Source organism: Gopherus evgoodei, chromosome 24, assembly GCF_007399415.2.
Source record: "Gopherus evgoodei ecotype Sinaloan lineage chromosome 24, rGopEvg1_v1.p, whole genome shotgun sequence".
Classification (NCBI taxonomy): domain Eukaryota; kingdom Metazoa; phylum Chordata; order Testudines; family Testudinidae; genus Gopherus; species Gopherus evgoodei.
In genome coordinates, this window is record NC_044345.1 from 7,433,271 (window position 1) to 7,453,434 (window position 20,164).

Below are 20,164 nucleotides of genomic sequence, written 5' to 3' on the forward strand. Positions count from 1 at the left end.
GGCTTCCTGCAGCTCGGATCGCATCATTGGGCTGGACAGAGAGTTCTGACCCGACAGATTCCCCTCCCCCGCCACAGATCCACTCGCTGCCTTAGTTAATTAGAGCCGACGGCCTTGCCCGTAGAATTCCCAGCAGCACTGCTGAGTGCAGGATCAGGCCCACTCAAGGGGAGACTAGATGGGATTGACGGGGAGGCTGGGGGGGGGGCAGGAATGTGCTTGTCCAGAGTCTGTGCTCGCCCTGCCATGAAAATCTAAACAAGGAGGCAGCAACTCATTGGCTACCTTCTGCATCCTCCTGTCTGCGCCAAGGCCGTGCAGAGCATTCCTTCCACCTGCGGCAGGAGAGGGGCACACTTTTGTAAGTGCTCCCCCTGCTCCAGAGAGCCTGCACTGAATTCACGAGAGGCACCGGGCAGCTGCCTGGCACGCTTGGTGGATTAGCTGCCCCTGCCCAAGGGAGGCCGGCGGCTGCCACTTCGTCCCTGTTAAATAAGCCTCTGTGTTTTCACAGCATCACAGCTGCTTCTGGGGATTCCAAAGCATCTGAGGAAGGAGTGGGTGCACCGGTACTATCACCCTCTTTTCTCCCCTCCGCCTCGCTTTATCAGATGGAGAAATGGAGGGACGGGGGGAAGAGAAAGCAACTTGCCCCAGCATCCCACTGCAAGTCAGGGTGAGAGCTGGGAATGGAACCCAGGAGTCCTGGCTCCCACCCACACCCTGCTCTAAGCACTGATCCCAGTTCCCTCCCAGAGCTGGGACTAGAACCCAGGAGTCCTGGCTCCCAGCCCCAACCTGCTCTAAGCACTAGACCCAACTCCACTCCCAGAGCTGGGAATGGAACCCAGGAGTCCGGGCTCCGATCACTGAACTCTCTGCCTCTACCAGAGCTCTGCAGGGAAGAAGCTCAGAGGGAGCCAGAGGGCGTGAGCTGGGAGAGGGGAACACTCGGCATCTTTGGTGAGAGCTCAGAAGTACGAGGTACAGCTGAGGGCGTCGGGGGTGAGGAGAAACTGCAGCCGATGCACAGCCCAGCTGGACTCTGCCCTGCAAGGTCTCTCCCAGCCCTCATGCGCTGCAATACACAGGCCAGGGGCCGGGGAAAGGCCAGCAGCCCGGCCCGAGGTTTCACCCCTGAAGTGTGGGAGCCAGGACAGTTCTTAGGGAAGCGGGTCCTGTGCTGGGGAGGGCGGTGGGCGGGCGAACCAGAGGCGAGGCGAGAAAGCCCTGCAGGGGCTGTCGTCTGGGAGTCTTTATGGTGACATGGCAGGACCGTGGGAGGGCGAGGGGTCCGAAAGCAGCAGGCAGAGGGTGAGCAACTCTAGAGGAGGACGCAGTCCGACTCCTGCTTGTGTCTCTGCCTGCGTTCCCCGGCCGGCCGGCTGGACGGCTGAGCTCTCCCCTGAAACCAAAAAGAGACGAAAAAGCAGCTGCTGCCTTCAGCAATCTCAGGGTGCTTTTCAGACCAGTCCCATTCCCCTCCCCACCAATATCCTCTCCTAGGAGGGGGCAATGGAAGCAAAGAGAGGGGACATGGCCTGGAACCCAGGTGTCCTGGCGCCAGCTCCCTGCTCTAATCATTAGGCAATACTCCTTCCAGAGCTAGCAATCTGAGTCAATGGGTCCCAATTTCCAGGACTGCACCCTCCATAGGCATCTCCTCCCCGGCATCCTCCACGGGCTTGGGAACAGAACCCAGGTGCCTGGCCTCACTTCCAGGCTCCACTCGCTGTCCTGCTGCAGTGGAGACCACCGAGGCTTTGGAGTTAGATTCCCATGCAAAGCCACAGATCCCCGCACCGCCCTCTGCCACAGAGCACAGGCCTGCAGGCCATAGCTAGGCCGTGGGGAGGAGACAGAATTGCACAGGACGGAGTAGCAGTCCCAGCACCGCCGAGTGTGACCGGCACGCCGGCCCCACGCAAGGGGGAATACTGGTATGATCCGCAAGAGGAACGGTCGGTCTGAGCTGGGCAACTCCTGGGTGCAAGGGTTAAAGGGAGGCTGGAATGGGCCCACCCTGCCCCACCATGCAGGAGGCACGAGTTCGAGTCTCCCTCGCCGTAGGAGGGTGCCACCTCCACAACACCCCCAGTCTAGGAGCAGGGCTGACAGGCTCCCCAGCATCCCGGAGGAAGGAAGGTCCTCACAGCAGGGGAGTGGGATGGGGCTGCAATGTATTCTGGGAGGGATGCCAGGGCCCATTACCTGCGCAGGAGGCGTCGCTGGCTGCTGCTGCCGCTGATATTCCTCCTGCTGCAGCTGGCGCGCAAGCTCTAGGTCGCTCAGGGCAGAGGGGCCCTGCTGCTGTTGTTGCAAGGACAGGGCTATCATATAGTCCTGAGGGCAAAGGTCGGGGGAGACATGGTCAGTGCTGGGACTTCCAGGGAGTGAGATACACGGAAGAAGAGATCTTATTTCCCAGAGGGTTCCAAAGCCCTACACAAATTGTGCATGTACAGGATCACTCGCCCAGCGCTGGCATGCAGCCACCTCTGGAGAGCAACGCAGCTGGTGTGCAAAGAGGGCTCACTCGCCCAGCGCTGGCATGCAGCCACCTCTGGAGAGCAACACAGCTGGTGTGCAAAGAGGGCTCACTCGCCCAGCGCTGGCATGCAGCCACCTCTGGGGAGCAACGCAGCTGGTGTGCAAAGAGGGCTCACTTGCCCAGCACTGGCATGCGGCCACTCCTGGGGAGCAACGCAGCAGTCATTTAACAGCACTGCAAAACACTTGGGGCAGGAACTAGAGACAAGTCGCTGAAGAGGTACGTCAGTCTCAACAGGCCTCTGCATGAATTCACTTTAGCGGTGATTATCAGGGGTGGGGGGTTTGGAAGGCTCAGAGGCTCTGGGCTAGGCCACCTGTCCGCAATGACCCCCTCTCCTCCCGGAGGGTCTATCACCCTTGCTCTATGGGGAGTGTGTGTGCAGGGGGGAGATGGAAGCTCAGAAGGGTTAAGAGACAGAGCCACCCAGACAGATTCCGAGTTCCTATTTCCCTCACTGACCACCCAGGACAGCTCCCAGGAGCGCTGGCTCCCAGCGTCACCCCACTCTAACCACTAGACAACATTGTCCTAAAGATAAGGATCCTGCTACAGTAGATACCGATTCCTGGAGGTGACACATTTCAGTCAGAAGAGCAGGGGAGCTACAAATTCCATTCTCTAGGCCACATATCCTGCCTGGAGCTGGAAAGGAACCCAGGAGCTTTGAAGCCCAGCCTCCTCCCCCGCCTCTCTAACCACTAGACCCCCCCCTCACTTCTCCTCTCCCAGAGCTAGGAACAGAACCCAGGAGTTCAGAAGCCCAGCCCCCTCTGCTCTAACTACTCAGCTCCGGTACTGTAACTAACCACCTCCCAGTGCAGTCTGGCCTCCGCTGAGCCATTTGTTTCCTACCTGGTCCACCTGCCTCTGCTCCTGGGGGGAGCTGCCGGCTGCCTCCTTCCCCAGGGTGTGGCTCAGGTGGAACTCGGCGTCACAGAAGCAGCTGTCCCCATCCACGTTGTGCAGGCTCTCCCAGGTCACCTTCTCCTCCTGCAGGAAGCCCTGGTCAGTGACCAGCAGATACAGGTGGCCCTGTGAAGAGATGAAGAAGAGACAGCGTCCACTTGACAGCCCTCGGAGGGCGGGCGGAGCAGCAGCCTGTGATTCACTAGGGCACAGAGACCACAACCCTTGGGGATGTTGCAATCAAGGGGTCACCATCACTCAACCCTTTCCTGCCTTGCATGGAGGTAAATGGGCTACTGAAGGCTCAAATAGAGACACTGGGGAAACTGAGGCATGGCTGCCACAAATTCCGCACCGGGCCATAAAGGGCTGTGCTGGGACAGCAGCTGTGCCTCAGTTTCCCCAGTGTCTCTATTTGGGCCTTCAAAGTAGCCCCTTAACCCCTTCCTGGCACCTCCCCAGCCCCAGAGCCCCCGTGTGAAAATGCACACAGCAGCGGTTATGGAAGGCAGAGGTGTGGGCGGAAGGGGCCGGGCTGACCTGGTGTTTGATCATGGTGCTGAAGTGGTTGTTTCTGAAGAAAACGCTCAGCTCCCCCTCTTTGACCGCGGCCGTGAGCTCGCACAGCCCGTGGTAGGTCAGCTGGGTGGCCGTGGACTCCAGGAACTGCTCGGCGATCAGGCCTGGGGCAGAGAAACGAATTGTGAGCTGGGGTGGGGTGCAGGTGTGAACGGGGGGTTAGACCGGCACTCAGCGTGGGTGCACCAATGAGGAGTGTGAAACCGGTTCAACTTGCGCTTACAAATTTACCGACAGCAGCTAAACCGATTTACCAAACCAGAGACAGAGGGAAGGGAAGTGACTTGCTCAGTGTCAGAGCAGGGGACGGAACTCAGATCTCCTACATCCCAATCCAGCACCCTACCCACTGGGCCACTCTGCCCAGCGACCCACAGCTGGGAAGCACAGGCCTGGAGCGAACAAGCTGCACCTTCACCGAACAGTGGTAGGGGCTGGGAGGGAATACCTTGTGGGGGGGAGTGCAGGTGCTCTGCCGTTTAGCTCCCTCCATGCCCGTAGAGGAGTCAGCATTTGCCCAGGCAGCCAGGGAATGGCTCTGATGCCTCGTCCCCAGCTAACCTTCCTGGGTGCAACCCGACGGCCCGTTCGTCTGATGCCAGATAGGGCAACCTGGCAACGGAAATGCAGCCAGGCGCAGGGTGGTTCCTCCCTGAGCTTTTCCCACCTGGCGACACTGGGTGGGCTGGTGGAAATAGGGTGGGGAGTGTCCCAAACCGCAGCACCCCCACCCTCAATGCAGCCAGGCCCTTCAAAGGGTCGGATGCACATCCTCCGATTCCCTGGGGAACCCCAGTTCCTCGCTGCCCGTGAGCAAGCCTGTATCCAGGTTATTCTGCACTCTTCTGCTGGCGCATGGGGGGGTCCCCTGAGGGTGGGACAGGCTCCCATAACCCCTGATTAGGGGAGACTGTCCTGCTCCCTCGTACCAGTGCAGGAGTGAATCTGGCCACAGGGTCCATTGCAGATCTGAAATCACTTCCCTCACAATGCCCCTAACGAGGGGCAAGTGCCTCTGGTGTTCAGCAGTGGGGCGGGTAATTGAGCTCTCCAGGGGATGGGGATTTACCTTCGGTGACCAGGTTGGGGTCGCTCGAGTGCTTGCAGGTGATGATCTTCTCCACCAGCTGGTTGTAGCTCAGCTTGCCCACAGCCTGGGCAGCGTCCGGGCTCTGGAGGAGAAGGGGAGGGGGAAGGAGATGGCCCAAGGAGCCCAGGGAGGGCTCCCGAGAGGGGTTTTTTAAGCCAGCCCAGATGGGAAAGCACAGGCCTGACCAGTCGCTACCTGGCGGCCCCTTTGCACCAGTGAGAACGGTGACAGGGAGTTTAATGCCCGTGCAGCCTGCCCCTCCGTCCCACAAGGGGATGCTTCCCTCGAGCAGAGCCAGCCCTGCACCCAATCCGGGAGTTCTGGCGCAGTCCTGCACTCTGGCTATCCACTGCCTTGCAAAGCCCCATGGGGGGCCACAGAACCTCAGGTGCCAGTAAGGGCCAGATGGGTGCCCACTGCCCCTGCATCGGGGCGATGCAGGCTGCCTGCCCTCTGTGCCGTTGCCAGCAATGGGGCAAACCTGCCCTGGTGTCTCCATTGGTCTTTTAGCTGCACCTTTGGTTTTAAGTTGTAAATGAAGGAGACAGGAGACTGGGGTCCCTGGTCAGTCCCAGATCTGGGACAGCTGGGCCACCACACTGCACTCCTGCCCCCACCTGTCCAGGAAGAAGGCACCCCATCCTTCTGTATGGGGAGAGCTCAGGCAGAGTGGCCAGCTCCATCCTCAGCTCTCTGCTGGGCAGCCAACGAGGGAAGCTCTTACGTTGGTGGCTTTTTTGGGGTGCAATCCGGACAAATCTGCTTTGAAAATGACACCAGAGCCCTGCTCCTGGGGGGGGCAGAGTGCTTGGTCACTACAAGCCCGGCTGGATTCAAACTGGCAGCCGATGGGCAAAGAAAGCATGGCCCTGTTGAAGCCCACAGGAGTTTTGCTGCCAGCTTCAGCGAGCCCAGGATTTCACCTGCAAAACGCCTGCCCCACCCGCTCGCCCTTGTGTCTCAGCATCGACCCAAACCCTGGTTCTTGGTCCCAAAGATATTTCTGCTCTTCTCCCACTATCTGGGGGCTGGGCTCGACTTCCTTCTGTAGTCGGGGCCAAAACTGGAGTCAGCTTGGCACGACCGCACAACGTTGCGGAGACAGAATGCACCATCTCTTGCCCGGCTGGACCGTCCCCTCTGTTCTTGGAGCTGACGTGGACAGGTGTCACCCCGCTATGTGGAGTGACGGCCCTTGAGCGGCCCCCAAACCTTTCGTTTTCCCCTCAGACGTTCCCAGCAGCCATAAGAAGCTGAATTAAGAAGCTCTGGACAGGACTTCAGCTTTGTCAATTCCTAAACCCTCCTCTGAATTTACAGCTGCCTTTGTCCCTGCTCATATAATAACCATAATGCCATCGAACTCTTTCCCACTGCTCTTTCACCAGCAGATCTCAATGCACTTTGCAGTGGGGAAACTGAGGCACGGGACAGGGATGTGACTTGTTTAAAGTCACCCAGCAGAGCAGTGGCAGAGCTGGAGATAACACTCAGTGCTACAAGGTCCAGTTAAGGACTCTATCCACTAGATCACGCTGTCTCCTGCTCCCCTGCTCCACCCCCTCCATGCACCAACGCACCGGCTCTGGCTTGTATCCATTCGATGGACAGCGTGGACTTTACAGTAACGGTGCTCACCTGTGGGTCCACCAACCAGCCGTGGTACAGTGGGACGTTCAGGAGATCAAAGACAATGCACTCTGGGGTGTACTCGAAGTCAGAGACACCCGTGAACCTCACGTTCACGTCAAGCCCCGTGGACAGTTTGGGCAGGACCATCATTGCATCGTTGACGTTCTGGAGTCGGGAAAGAGAGAGGGCACCTTGTGTAGATAGTAGACAGAGAAGCTGTGGCAACAGAGGGGCTGGGATTCCTGCTTTCCTCCTATCCCTGCCTTGTCGGTCTCTTTCATCCTGCTGTCGCATCGGTCATAAGCACTCCAGAGCAGGGACAGTCTCTCTGTGACTTGTCTGTGCAGCACCTGGCACAACGGGGCCCTGATCCTTGGTGAGCGTTCCCAGCAGTACCAACTGGAAGCTAGAACTTTTGGGTTCTTTCTGGCCCTGGCCTCACACCAATCTGTGTCCTCCACATGCAGGGACCATCTCTTGCGAGGCCTGCGCAGCGTCCAGCACAATGGGGTCCCAATCCCGAATCGGGCACTACTGTAATTAACTTCCTAGCAGGGCAGCTGTGAAATTCAGTCAGGACTTGTCTATACAGGGAAACTGACCAGAGGAGCCATTCCAGAATCGCTCCCCCTGTGGACACTCCACTCCAAAACAAGAGTCCCTCTGCTCTAGAATAATCAGTGCGCTTCCAAAGGGGAGTAATTATTCTGGACTAAAGTCACGTTTATTCTGGAACTGAGCATCCACAAGGACAGCTGCTCTGGAAGAACTTCTTCGGCACTAGTTATGCCAATCCATTTCCCCGTGTAGACGAGCCAATAGTGCTTGCAAAGTACTTTGAACTTAGGAATGGCCAGCCTGGATCAGACCTGAGCCCACCTAAAGCCCAGTATCCCAATTCCCGCAGCGGCTCACTCCACATGCCTTACAGGAAGGTGCACAAAGCCCACAGGAGTCAGTAGTGGGATGACCCGCCTCCCCGAACAGCTCCTCCTAGTCCCTACAGAGATGGATTTCAACCCTGAAGTTCTGCCTTCCTTCCAGTGCTCACATAGTCAGCGTTAGCTGGTCTAGTTCTGGCTTTACTTGTTTTCCATATGGACACCCAACTCCTGTTTGAGCCGTGCTATATTCTTGGCCTTAGTGGCCTTAAGCAGCAAGGAATTCCACAGGTTAATCACGTCTCCTTTTACTAGCTTATCCCCTTGTTCGCATATAAACGAGACATAGCAGAAGTGCCTGCTCGACATTCTCTGTCCCACTCATGACTGCATACGCTTTTACTGTGTCTCCCCTTATTTGCCTCCCTTGTAAGGTAAAACAATCCCAATGTTTCCAATCTCGCTTCATCGGAGAGTCTTTTCAGGCCTCCAGCCATTCCCGCTGCCCTTCTCTGAACCCCGCGCTAGTTTTGCCCTATTCTTTTGGGGCTGGGGTAACCAGGGCTGCACACTAGAACCAGAGGGGGCTGCACAGCTGATCGAAATCCAGACAAGACACCCATGTGGAATGGAGGACACAGGTCTGAAAGGAGTCTAGAGTCCCTGCTAGCACAGACAACCCTGCCATGTCAGCCCGTTCAGAAACTGATCAAGCTCCATCTTCAGACTAGTTAGGCCATTTCCCTCTCCTATCAGAGGCTGGTCCAGAACTTCCCTCCTCTGGTGGCTAGAAACCTGCTTTTAAATTTCCAGTCTCCATTGACTCCTGACCAGTTTAATCCCCGTTTGTTCTTGGGCCAACACCCTCCTTTAGCTTCAGCAGCTCCTCTCCCACCCTAGTGGAAAGTGCTGTCGAGGCGGACGGCATCCTGAGGGGGACACAGGGCGAAGGAAGACGGAGCAGCATGCAGCTCTGAAATCACACGCCGTTGCCTGCCCAATCAACGATTCTGCTACTTATCTCAGCGTTCAGGCACTTATCTGGCCTTCGCCAGCCACAAATGCAGGCATGGAATTTTTTTAATCCCTAAAACCCAGATGGAAAGTGTCACCTAAATAATTTTTATTTTATTTTATTTTATATCGGCGCTGGCTAAATTCATTGACCCTCCAAGCCACACAGAACAATCTACAGAAGCTCAAGAACCAGGGCACAGCTGCTGGGACTTGGGGCTTTTGCCCCACGGGAGGCACCTGCCGGTGCTCAAGACTGGTAGGTGGAGAATGTGGGGAGCACGGGGGGGCTCCGCGAGCTGCATACTCATTGTAAAAGAGTCGCATGTGGCTTGTGAACCACAGTTTGCCCAATCCTGTTTTATATAGACACAGACATTGGGGTTTTTGTTTGTTTAAATAGATGGAGAAACTGAGGCACTGGGTGGATTAAGTGGCTTGCACAAGGGCATCAACTGGGCCTATGGCAGAACAAGTCCCCGTCCAGCGCTTTAACTGCTAGACTACTCTTGCCCTACACAGCTCCCAGATTCCTTTTGCGGCACACGAGGTCTCTCCCCCTCACAGCGGGGCTGCAGTTCAGGATGACAGGATAGGCGTTTTTAAACCCTGCCGCCCACAGCTCCCTCGATACTCTGCAGAGGGGGGGTGAGGGGTGGATCCAGATGGTCTTACCTGCTGGAAGTTGAGCTGCAGCCCTTCTGAATTCTCTTGGGGTTTGATGGACAAGATGCAGTCGCCTTTGAGACAAGAAAACACCCAGTCCCCATTACTGATGGATGGTACTTATCTAGTCCCACAATACTGTAATACCTGGGCGCCATTCTCTAATGTGTTTATCCTCACAGCCCCAACCCACCCCGTGAGCCAGAACAGGGCTATTATCCTCATTGTACAGATAGAGAAACTGAGGCACAGAGAGGCTAAGTGACTTGACCACAGTCACACAGGGAGTCTGTGGAAGAGCCAGGAACTGGCGTATCCTTTTTGCCTCTAGGACCAGGGCAAGGGCTTGGCCTATCCCTGGGTGTGGGCTGGATCTAGATTATGGTCAAGATGGCAATTCCTGCACAGGCTCAATGGAAAGGCCCCTTTGATGGCTCTCAGTCTAGCCCTGCAGCATGGTCCGGATGGGATCGGGGATGAAGACTGGGATGGGATGGGGGGGGAACAGAACAGAGACACACTAAATGCAGACAGTTTTCCATTTGTGTTTGGGACCGGGGAGAAAGGCACCACACAAGCAGGCAGGAGATAGCATTAAGGGTCTGGTCCTGTCTTCTTCTTTGTGCACTTAAAATTCCCAGAGAAGCTGATGGGAATTTTAAGCGCCCCAGGAACACAGCATAGTGCTGGGAAGCCCGGTCCCCTCAGGTGCTCTCCTGAATTCCCCACTTACCGAGATGCGCCATCAACTCGTCCGACGTGATCACTTCCTTCTTGGGGGAGAGCTTCACCTGCAGACAGGGCAGGGTGGGGAAGTTAGCCAAGGTCCCTCTCTCCCAGCACTATTTTGACCCTCGAGGCTTCCCTTTGAATCAGGGCACAGGGATAATCAATCCCAATAACACCCTTACGCAGATTTGCCCTGCCGCATGAGATGATCCAGCTAACTCGGTAGCCCCACTTTAGCCATAATGGGTCAGACACTTGGTCCATCTAGTCCGCCTCCTGCCATACCGATTCAGACCATTAGCCCTCATAACCCATTATTCCATGTCGGGAAACCCACACCACCACCAGCCAACACCTGATGTTTCAGAAGATGGCAATAAAACAACCACCTACTTACAGGACTTTTCATCCATCGATTGCTAAACACTTTCCCACATCGCATCAGTCTCATTATCCCTATTTTACAGATGGGGAAACTGAGGCACATAGCGGGGCAGTGACTTGCCCAAGGTCATACAGCAAACCAGAGGCAGGGTTGGGAATAGAACCCAGGTTTCCAGAGTTCAGGCCCTGATCCACTCAGCCTTGTTACCTAGCAACACTGCATGGAGGTAGAGAAATCCTTCCTGATCCCTGTGGTAGCCAGCAGGTGCCCTGAAGCATGAGACTTGACTAGACTTAATTTTTACCGTAATGTCAGACACATACCAGGATACCCATGGCCTGCTCCAAAGCCCACTGCAGGCAATAGGAGTCTTTTCACCCACTTCAGTGGGCTGGCGCTGGCAAGAACCCTGACAACGGGAGTTCAGAACGCAAACGCTTCAGTGACTGCAGAACAGTTCTGTGGCAACAGAAGCTCGAGGAGCATGGTGCACGTTTCCCACACACGCCCAACAGCCGGTAGCTAGCACCACCCATTAAGTTCCCACTTGGGGCAGGTTTCCCCAGTATTCTGGATACTTATCTGGGACCCATCATATCGGAGCAGTTTATAGCCTCAAGCACCCATGGGGGGCTGGGCTATTATCCTCATTTTACATTTGGGGAAACTGAGGCACGGAGATGCTAATGACTGGTCCAAGGTGTCTCAGAGTCTGTGGCAGAGCAGGAGTTGGAACCTGGGTCTTCCCAGTGCTAGGTCAGTGTCCTAACCCTCAAGCCATCCAACCTCTCACTATAAGTAGCCTCCTCCATGCCACTAGACAGCAGCCTCTCACATGAGCTACATTCAATCTCCTCGCGCCCAGCGCCCCTGCTCTGAATGGCAGTACTGGGCCTACCCTGGCTCCCACCTACCTTCCACTGCAGAAACAGGATGTTCATGATGGCCAGGAGTGGGCAGGGCCCATTCTCACACTGGGTGATGATGGGTGTCCTCTCCCCTTTCCAGCTGATCCACTTCACACAATAGAAGTCAGGCTCGGGCTCTGCAGCGCCTGGGCTGAGGCTGGAGATGGGGTCGTCCTGTGGGGAGGTGACTCCTCCCGTTTGGATGCTCCCACTCAGAGGAGGCTGCTTCTCTTTGGGGTCCGCTCTTCCTTCTGGCTCCCCACGCTCCAGCTGCCTGGCTTCGTCACTGGGCCCTGCTCTCGGGGATGGATCCTTCCTTGGGGTGTCCTCATGCTCCTGGTCTGAGGCCTGCTGGCAGCTCGAGCTGCCCTGCCCAGAAGGAGCCTCCTCGCTGTGCATTACCCCAATCCCCTTTGGGCTTGCTGGCTCCTGCCCATTCAGAATGCTGCCTTGCCCTGCTGCAGCCTGGGCTCCATCCCCCATGCCAGCAGTGTCCCCCTCTAGCCCCAGAGGGGCTTGGCAGATTTCAGGTCTGGTGACTTCCGTGTTTACATCGTCCCCTTTCGTAGGCAAGGGATCCACCTGCTCGAGTCGGGGCTCCATCTGGCCCAGACAAAACCCCTTCTGCAGCGCCCCTCGGTGTCTTTAGTACATTCACCAAGGCAGGGAGCGGATCGCGCAGGCTGGTCTCTCTCCTGCAAGCAGCGCCAGCTGCAATCCCGGTTCACTTTCCGCTGCAGTCTGACTGTTGTGTATTTCGCTCCTGTTCCTGACTCTACAAATTCTCAGGGAAGTCGATTCCGCTGACCACGACTGGAGGGGGTAACCAACAACAACAACCCCAACCTGCTTCTGAAAATAAATAAAAAAAGATCTCCATGTCTCAACCTAGCCTTTACAAAGACGTCAGATCTGTCCAGTACCAATCAAAGGACAAGTTCCTTTCAAGGATATAAAACTAGTGTGTTTTAAGCAAAACAAACTGTTATTCATTTATCAGGTTCCGAGCTTTTTCCTCTTCCTGTCTATTAATTCAGAGTCCCTTTCCGTCCCATTAAATTTGTTCTAATTAATAACAAAAAGTATATCTAAAAAGATTATAATTAATAGTTCCTTTTAAAATGGTCTAATTCTTGTTCCAGAATCTATTTAGTTCTGCTTGGTCAATCCAGGGTATTTAAAATAAAAATCTTTGTTAGGCACTTTGAAATTTCTATGAAAGTTAGTTTTTTAAATGTCCCCCTCTCTCAAAAAAACCTGATTCCAAACGGATCCCTGGCCTATCCTTTATCAAACAATTTCCTCAAGGCAAATTAATCCCAATTCCTTTTCCTTTCCTGTTTTAAATTCAATTACTCAGCCGTGATGAAATGCAACATTCCGCCTGCTCTGTGTGTGTCTATACTTTGGATAATTATAGCTCAAAATCACCGTTAAAAACAATAAAAAAAGGTGCGTCTACAACTGGCGTCTCAATGCTTTTCAGGGTGCAGAAAAGTAACAATAATCTAGAAAGAAGGGGAGAGATTTAACTCAAAACCAAACAAAGACAGAACAACCAGCTTGCAAAACAGGCCTGATGTAATTCTACAAAACGTATGTGCCCAGCCCCTTCAATCTACAGAGCAAAGATTTTCCTACAAAAAGTATTTTTAAGTCATAAAATAAAAAAAGCAAAGTCAGTGGGGTTGTTTGGCTAATTCTCGCCTTATCAGTGGTCTGGAATCTCCTGATTCCTCTCAATTCTTTACCCAACTGTCCTCTTCTCTCTAGCCTTGAGGTTATGTCAACAGAGCAGAGGGCTGGTGCTTTCTTATCTTGTTTTGACCCACTCTGTGCATCTTTCCACCTAGTGACCTAGTGCGTTGACTTGCCTTTCCAGTTTTTCTCCCGTAGCTGTTTTTCGTGATTTAACTGGGTTGGGCTATGGGCAGCCCTGGAGTTGTCAGCTGGAGCTCCAGCAGTAAGACTCCTCCCTGAATAAATACACACAAGAGAAGAGAAAGAGTGAGCTAATAATTCCATTATGAGATTTCCAATAATCGTTACAGGTCAGCTCATCTGCAGCTGGACACACACACACTTTACGGATATCAGCTTTGCTTGCCGACCCCTGGTCTACACTATAGACTTCTGCCAGTCAGGGGTGCAAAGAGCTGCGATTCCTGACTGAAACAACTGCCCCAACAAAAGGCCCTAGGGTAGACACAGCTGTACCAGCAACACTGCGCTTTTACTGGTATCGCTGGGTTTGCTCAGGGTAGCGTTTGGAATAAGCTGTACCAGCAAAAGTGCAGTTTTGCCACTATACATAGGCCAGGTCTACACTACAAACTTATGTCAGTATAACCAAGGGGTGTGAAAAACCTAGCCCGGGGCGTAGAAAGTGCTGTCGGCGGGAGGGCTTCTCCTGTTAACATAGCTCCCGCCTCTCGTGGAAACGGATTAATGATGCCGACAGGAGAAGCTCACACAATGGTGTAGCAGGGTCTTCACTGAAGCGCTACAGCGGCGCAGCTCCATTGCTGCAGCTTTTTAACTGTGGACCTGCCCTCGGCGTCCGCTGCAGGAGAGCTTTGCTGGTATAGTATACCAGTATAAGAACATAAGAGCGGCCATACTGGGTCGGACTAGGTCCATCTAGCCCAGTTTCCTGTCTTCTGACAGTGGCCAGTGCCAGGTGCCCCGAGGGAATGAACAGAACAGGTGATCATCAAGTGATCCATCCCCTGTTGCCCTTCCCAGCTTCTGGCAAACAGAGGCTAGGGACACCATCCCTGCCCATCCTGGCTAATAGCCATTGATGGACCTTTCCTCTATGTATTTATCTAGTTCTTTTTTGAACCCTGTTATAGTCTTGGCCTTCACAGCATCCTCTGGCAAGGAGTTCCACAGGTTGACTGTGCGCTGTGTGAAGAGTATGGCTATACCAGCCAAGCACCACAGATATGGGCCAGGAGTGGGAGGTTTACTGCTTTATAGTGGTACAACCTGAGCGAGTAGACAAGCCAAAAGTCAATGGAAAGACTCCTAGCAGCTTCAATGGGCTTTGAATGAGGCCCTCCATTTGTATATACGGGATCTAAATTTTAGCTCAAAGTTAAGCTGACAGCGTACCTTATGCTCCGAGGATAGTTTGATCATTAAGACTCGCTGGATTTACAAGTCAAAAAATGCTCCCTCACTTCTCCCCAAGTGTTGATGTTGCAAATTTAAGCCCTTAACAATTCCTTCATGGCTCTTCCCACCTGCTCGGCAGTCAGCTGTTGACAGCTCTACCAGCGAGGGATGAAGAACTACAGCCAAGGCTCAGAGCTGCAACAGGCCTGAAAACTTGCCCCAGTCAGTCAGGTCTACAGACCTGATTCACACAAACCGAATGGAAAAAGCGACTGTGTAAAATTCGCCCCTTTCTAACTACAACCACAGCTTTAAAAAACAGAGAGGAAAGTCTCTTTTCAGTTTCAGCCCTGATCCAGGAAAGCACTTAATCACATGCTTAACTATCAGCACCTTAGCAGTACCACTGAAGTCAACTGGAACTGTTCCTGTGCTTAAAAGTTAAGCACACGCTTAAGTGCTTTGCTGGATCAGGACCAGGGAAATTTAAAAGCACACTTAAAAGCAGCCAGGATACATTAACGCTTCCCCTATTTGCATGCAGAGTACATAGGGGATTACAGGGAGAAAGGAGAGTGGTGAAGAGTTGCCAGCTACAAGGCTTTGGAAGCCAGAGTACCCTGCATCCATAGAAAATGATACTGACACAGCTGTGAATTCTGTCTTGCCATTGTAATTCACTGCCAGCTCCCTTAATGCCAAAGCACGAGCGGTAATGGAGTCTGTTGTGATAAATTACAGACAGGATCCAGGCGCCCACCATTCACGACAGAAGCATCCTGCTTCCACCTTATTCTCTGTAGTCTTATGTCTGAAAACAGGCTTTCAAAGCCACCTGCAGTTTAGACACCATCTGAACCCTCCTCAATAACCTCTCTGCCGAGACTAAGGACTGAATGGATCACGGACGAGCTTCCCCTTTGGGGGACCCCTCCCCAGTTCAAGGTTGAACCACATTGGCAGTGGGAGAAGCAGTGAGGGTTATATGCCTTGCCAGTGACAGAGGGGACTTGAGTTCTGAGACTGTCAATCCAGCCCAGCTGGAAATCCTCTTGCTTTAAAAGTATAACTCTGATGTCTCTTCCCAAGGAAAATACGATCAGAACATTTGCAGTCATGGAGCTGTCACCAGTCCTGCCTGCCCCAGATACTAAAATAAATAAAAGTCACTAGTCAGCATCCCAAAGAAATCATGGATTTGTTTGGGGTTTGCTTTTTTTTTTTTTTTTTTTTTTTTAAATATTTTTAAATATAGATGTGGGGTTCTTTCTACCCACTTCTCGGCCTGTGAGAGCACTGCCCATTATTTGTCTCCTTGTGCTCCTCTGTCTGACTGTTCCCTCTTTTCTTATACTTAGACTAGAAGCTCTTTGGAATGGGGGCCCTCTTTTTCTTTTATTTGTACAGCACCTTGCACAGTGGGATCCTCATTTATGACTATAATACAAGTAATTACTGAGCCTTTAGGTACCAGAGGAGGAGCTGTGTTAGTCTGGATCTGTAAAAAGCAACAAAGAGACTGAGCCTTTAGGTTTTATGTTTTCAATCTTTTCTCCACCACCACCAGGGCTAGAAACTTTAAAAAAAGGAAAGTTGAGATTCTCCCACACCACGATGCCGGGAGCTGGGGCTTTAAGAAACATCAAATATCACAAGACTTGCAACAACAAAACCAAAACTTACAAGAGATGGCAATGCTGTGCCGTAGAATTTCATATTCCTTCCCCAGGCCACTCCCCGGAGCTGTCAAAACAGCCATTGCATCACAGTCGACAAAGGCAACTTATCAGAAGTAAAACCCTGAGAAAACACTTTTCACCCAAATTCCTCCCCAGCCTTAGTCCACTAGAGTATGTCACTTGCTTATGTCCATGTTCAGTCTTAAACGGCTAGCAGGCCTGGAGACTAGTGGGGAAAGCAGGACTCCTGAGTTCTATCCTCATCTCTGCCACTGACTCACTGTAGCCCACTGGGTAAACCACTCCCAGTCCCATGCCTCAGTTTCCCCACCTGTAAAATGAGGATAACATATCATACCAAAACACAAGTGGGGGGAGCCTTTACATGCAAACCCTATTCAGTTAAAAGTTTTGTGATGGGTAAGAACTGTAATTTACTTTGTACAGGCAGCAAGCAATTTGCTCTGAAAGCCCTCAGACAAGGGCACAGATTAGAATCAGAGCTGGTGAAACCCCGGGGCTCGATGGGACTATGGCGCTGCATTGAAACCGGAGTTGCACTCATTTACACCGGCAGTGAATTTGGCCTCAGGATAGAAAGGGTTAAGTCAGAGAGGCCTGGGTGGAAAGGAAACGGGGTCTCCATTCACATATGAGCAGCTGGCTACAAATATCTAGGCCGCAGGACCTAGATGCCACGGGGATGGGTGCTCTATAAATAGCTACAAAAAGGGAGATCTGACCTTTTTACTGCTGTGTCCTGTAGGACCATCTGAGGGGATAGAGTCACGGGGACCACAAAGCAAGGAAGAGTGCTCGCTATTCTCCATGAGAGATGGGGTTAAGAGAGCAGCTTTTAAACAGGCAAACTAGGGCGATCCATGGCACCCATCCCCTTCCCAGAACACGACTGCAAATTACGGGTTTACGAGCTTAGCCTGGAATGACCCAGTTTCTTAACTGGGGTCCTGTTGTCTGGGCTCTCAGCAGCCACCACGACTTTTGTGGCTCTCCTGGGCACACCCAGCATGGACTCAGAGCCAGGGGTGTCTCCCTCTGATCCCCTCCCTCCTCTGGGATTGCACGCTCCAGCGCAGCAAAATAAAAGGAATGTCTGGGGAGGAGATGGCAGGCCTTAGGCCGGAACCAGAGCGCAACCAGGCTCCCAGCAAACTTCCCACACTAGATTCATTGCCTATTGAACTCAGGCTGTCGCTACCACTGCAAAGTTTTTCCCCTGCTTTGGATAACTCCTCCAAGCCAACTCACAAGCCTCTGGATCTACCCCTCCTTGCGTCTTACCACATAGCAATCTTTGTCTCAAGCTTCGCAACACACAAACACAGGCAAAGAGACACTCCCAAGCTTGTCCATTAATTGTAGGAACACTGCAAAGACTACAGCCCTAGGTGGCTGGGCATTTTTTCCATACTCATCCTGAGTTCCCTTTGGAAACAAACCACCAGCAAACCCCAGAGACGGCTTCTAAGCAGCAGATTCTGCATTGCTTCAGAATCTGGGAGCATGCTGCTCTTGGGGAAAGGGGCAAGATGGGTTTGCCCATGTGGGTGCTCCCAGACGACAATAAAGTCAAAGCTTTTGCACCGTGCAAACAGACACTGCTTGCCCTGGGGATTAGGGAAACAGCCTGCAGCAGGTTTAAAGCTCTACAGGAGAGATCATTAGCTCTTAAAAACAACCCCAGCCCCCAAATATTTTATTACAGTGCACCAGCCAAACTAAGTCAGCCACCCCTGCCCCAAAAAGACAGCCAGCAAATGAGTTGTCGCCTTGCAGATCCAAACCACCCCCCTACATTACAGATGTGACAGTGATCACAACCCACTGATTACCCCCCTCCCATACACATACACCCTCTGCTCCTCAGCAGCCCTATTTCTTTCACAGCTGGATCTGTCCCACTCCCCACCACGCAAGCCGCGTGCCTCCAGCTTTTTACCTGAGATGGGTGTGTGTGGAAAAAGTTTCTTTGCAGATTTCACTCTGAAGCTGCTTCAGGCCAAGGAACGACTTTTCTCACCGTCCTCTTGTTGTCAGCACAGCGCTGCTCTCCCTCCCCACCCCTCTTAGTGCTAATGTAAATGCAACTAATCCAGATTCAACTACTGCTGTGCTGAACCCTTGTACCTTTCCTCCTCCCACACACATAGATGCATGCAAGCTCTCCTGCCTGCATGGGGTGCCCAAGACACCCCCACGCCCCTGGAACTCTCTGATGCTACTTTGCTGCCTTCTCTAGGAAGTTTTTTTATTTTTTTATTTTTTTTTTCCCCCTGGGTGAACTGATCAAGGACAGGACTCCAGGCTGCTGGGGAAAGAAAAGCTGCTTGGGTTTCTTGGCCTAGCTTTTGTGTTTGCGGACGAGACATCTGCTGGTTGGAGGATTTACAGCAGCCAAGGAGGAGGGAAAAGAGATTATTTTCCCCCTCCCTCCCAGTTGAAGTAATACACAAGAGCTGGCTGGAGAAAGAAAGGCAGGGCAAGCAGTCGCAAAAAAATTAGCCTTAATTGGTATGTGCAGGAGCTGTCTCATAGGATAAGAGTCTAGGGCCAAAGCAAAGCAGATCAACCTACTGGGGCTTACACTGAAATATCATCATGCTCATTTAAGGCCTGCAGGATCTGACATTATTGGATCAGATGGCCGGTCCATCTACTTTCTTATCCAACAGCAGCCAGCGCCTAGTTCCTGTGATTTTATTGTGAGTCTGGTAATAGTTGGTGCGTGTTTCTTAAAGCTCCAGCTGCTGGAGGCATGTGATTAGGTGCGACTCTCAGCTGTGGTATGAGTGTTTTAAGTAGGTTTCTAGCTTTCATAGGGCTTGTCTACATCAGAAAGTTGCAGCGCTGGTGAGGGAGTTACAGCGCTGCAACTTAGGAGGTGTACACATCTGCAGGGCACCACCAGCGCTGCAACTCCCTGTTTGCAGCGCTGGCCGTACTCCCGTTTTGTCTCGGGTGTAGAGGATCCAGCGCTGGTGATCCAGCGCTGGTAATCAAGTATAGACACTTACCAGCGCTTTTCTTGACCTCCGTGGAATAAGCAGGTATCCCAGCATACCTGAGGAAGCCTCTGGTAATCAAGCTGGTCTCCTTCCCCGGCTTGCTCTCGCGTTCCCCGAACCCCAAGCAAGCAGGTCTCCTTCCCTGCGGTTTGCAGGGTGGTTCGGGGAACGCGAGAGCAAACCGCGGCGAAGCTGGTCTCCTTTCCCGGTTTGCTCTCTCGTTCCCCGAACCCCCGAGCAAGCAGGTCTCCTTCCCTGCGGTTTGCAGGGTGGTTCGGGGAACGCGAGAGCAAACCGCGGCGAAGCTGGTCTCCTTTCTCGGTTTGCTCTCTCGTTCCCCGAACCCCCGAGCAAGCGGGTCTCCTTCCCTGCGGTTTGCAGGGTGGTTCGGGGAACGCGAGAGCAAACCGCGGCGAAGCTGGTCTCCTTTCCCGGTTTGCTCTCGCATTCCCCGAACCCCCCTTGAAGCCGCCCAACAGCGCTGCAGTGTGGCCACATCTAACACCACTTGCAGCGCTGGTTGCTGTAAGTGTGGCCACTCTGCAGCGCTGGCCCTATACAGCTGTACTAATACAGCTGTAACAACCAGCGCTGCAAAATTTTAGATGTAGACATGGCCATAGATACGGAGAAAAGTGTGATTGAGACAACAGCTGGCAAAGAAAAAGCACCTCATTTTAAAAAATAAAAACAAGCAAACAAAAAGGCCTATGTGATTTTTAAGCCAACCTCGTCAGATTCTTACTCATCTTTAGGGGAAACTCTTCCATAATAAAGGTAAACAGTTGTGGGATACTCTTTAAATTTAGGACAACAGCTGAGGGGGTTGTAACAGAAATGATCAGATAATAATTCAGAGAGTACAATCTGCCTAGCCCATGCAATGACATTAATTAGGAGAGTGCACACTTTGTAGCTTGCCTCGGCTGAGCTCACTGCACATCTCAGGGGGTTCTCGCATCCCTCCATCCTCCCCCCCCCCCTCAGCCCCCAGC

The 20,164-nt window shown here is 53.0% G+C and overlaps 1 protein-coding gene across 1 annotated transcript; it reads right to left on the reverse strand.

Annotated features, from left to right (window-relative positions):
• Nucleotides 1-787: 787 nt before the first annotated feature.
• Nucleotides 788-18,495, reverse strand: MINDY1 (MINDY lysine 48 deubiquitinase 1). Its single transcript, XM_030542146.1, has 10 exons — nucleotides 18,104-18,495; nucleotides 11,351-12,196; nucleotides 10,056-10,113; nucleotides 9,332-9,396; nucleotides 6,768-6,926; nucleotides 5,109-5,211; nucleotides 4,001-4,143; nucleotides 3,407-3,586; nucleotides 2,212-2,343; nucleotides 788-1,405 (listed from the first exon to the last, which is right to left on the reverse strand). Exons 2-10 carry the CDS (start codon nucleotides 11,945-11,947, stop codon nucleotides 1,325-1,327), a joined length of 1,518 nt encoding a protein of 505 aa, XP_030398006.1. The 5' UTR covers nucleotides 11,948-12,196; nucleotides 18,104-18,495; the 3' UTR covers nucleotides 788-1,324.
• Nucleotides 18,496-20,164: the final 1,669 nt, after the last annotated feature.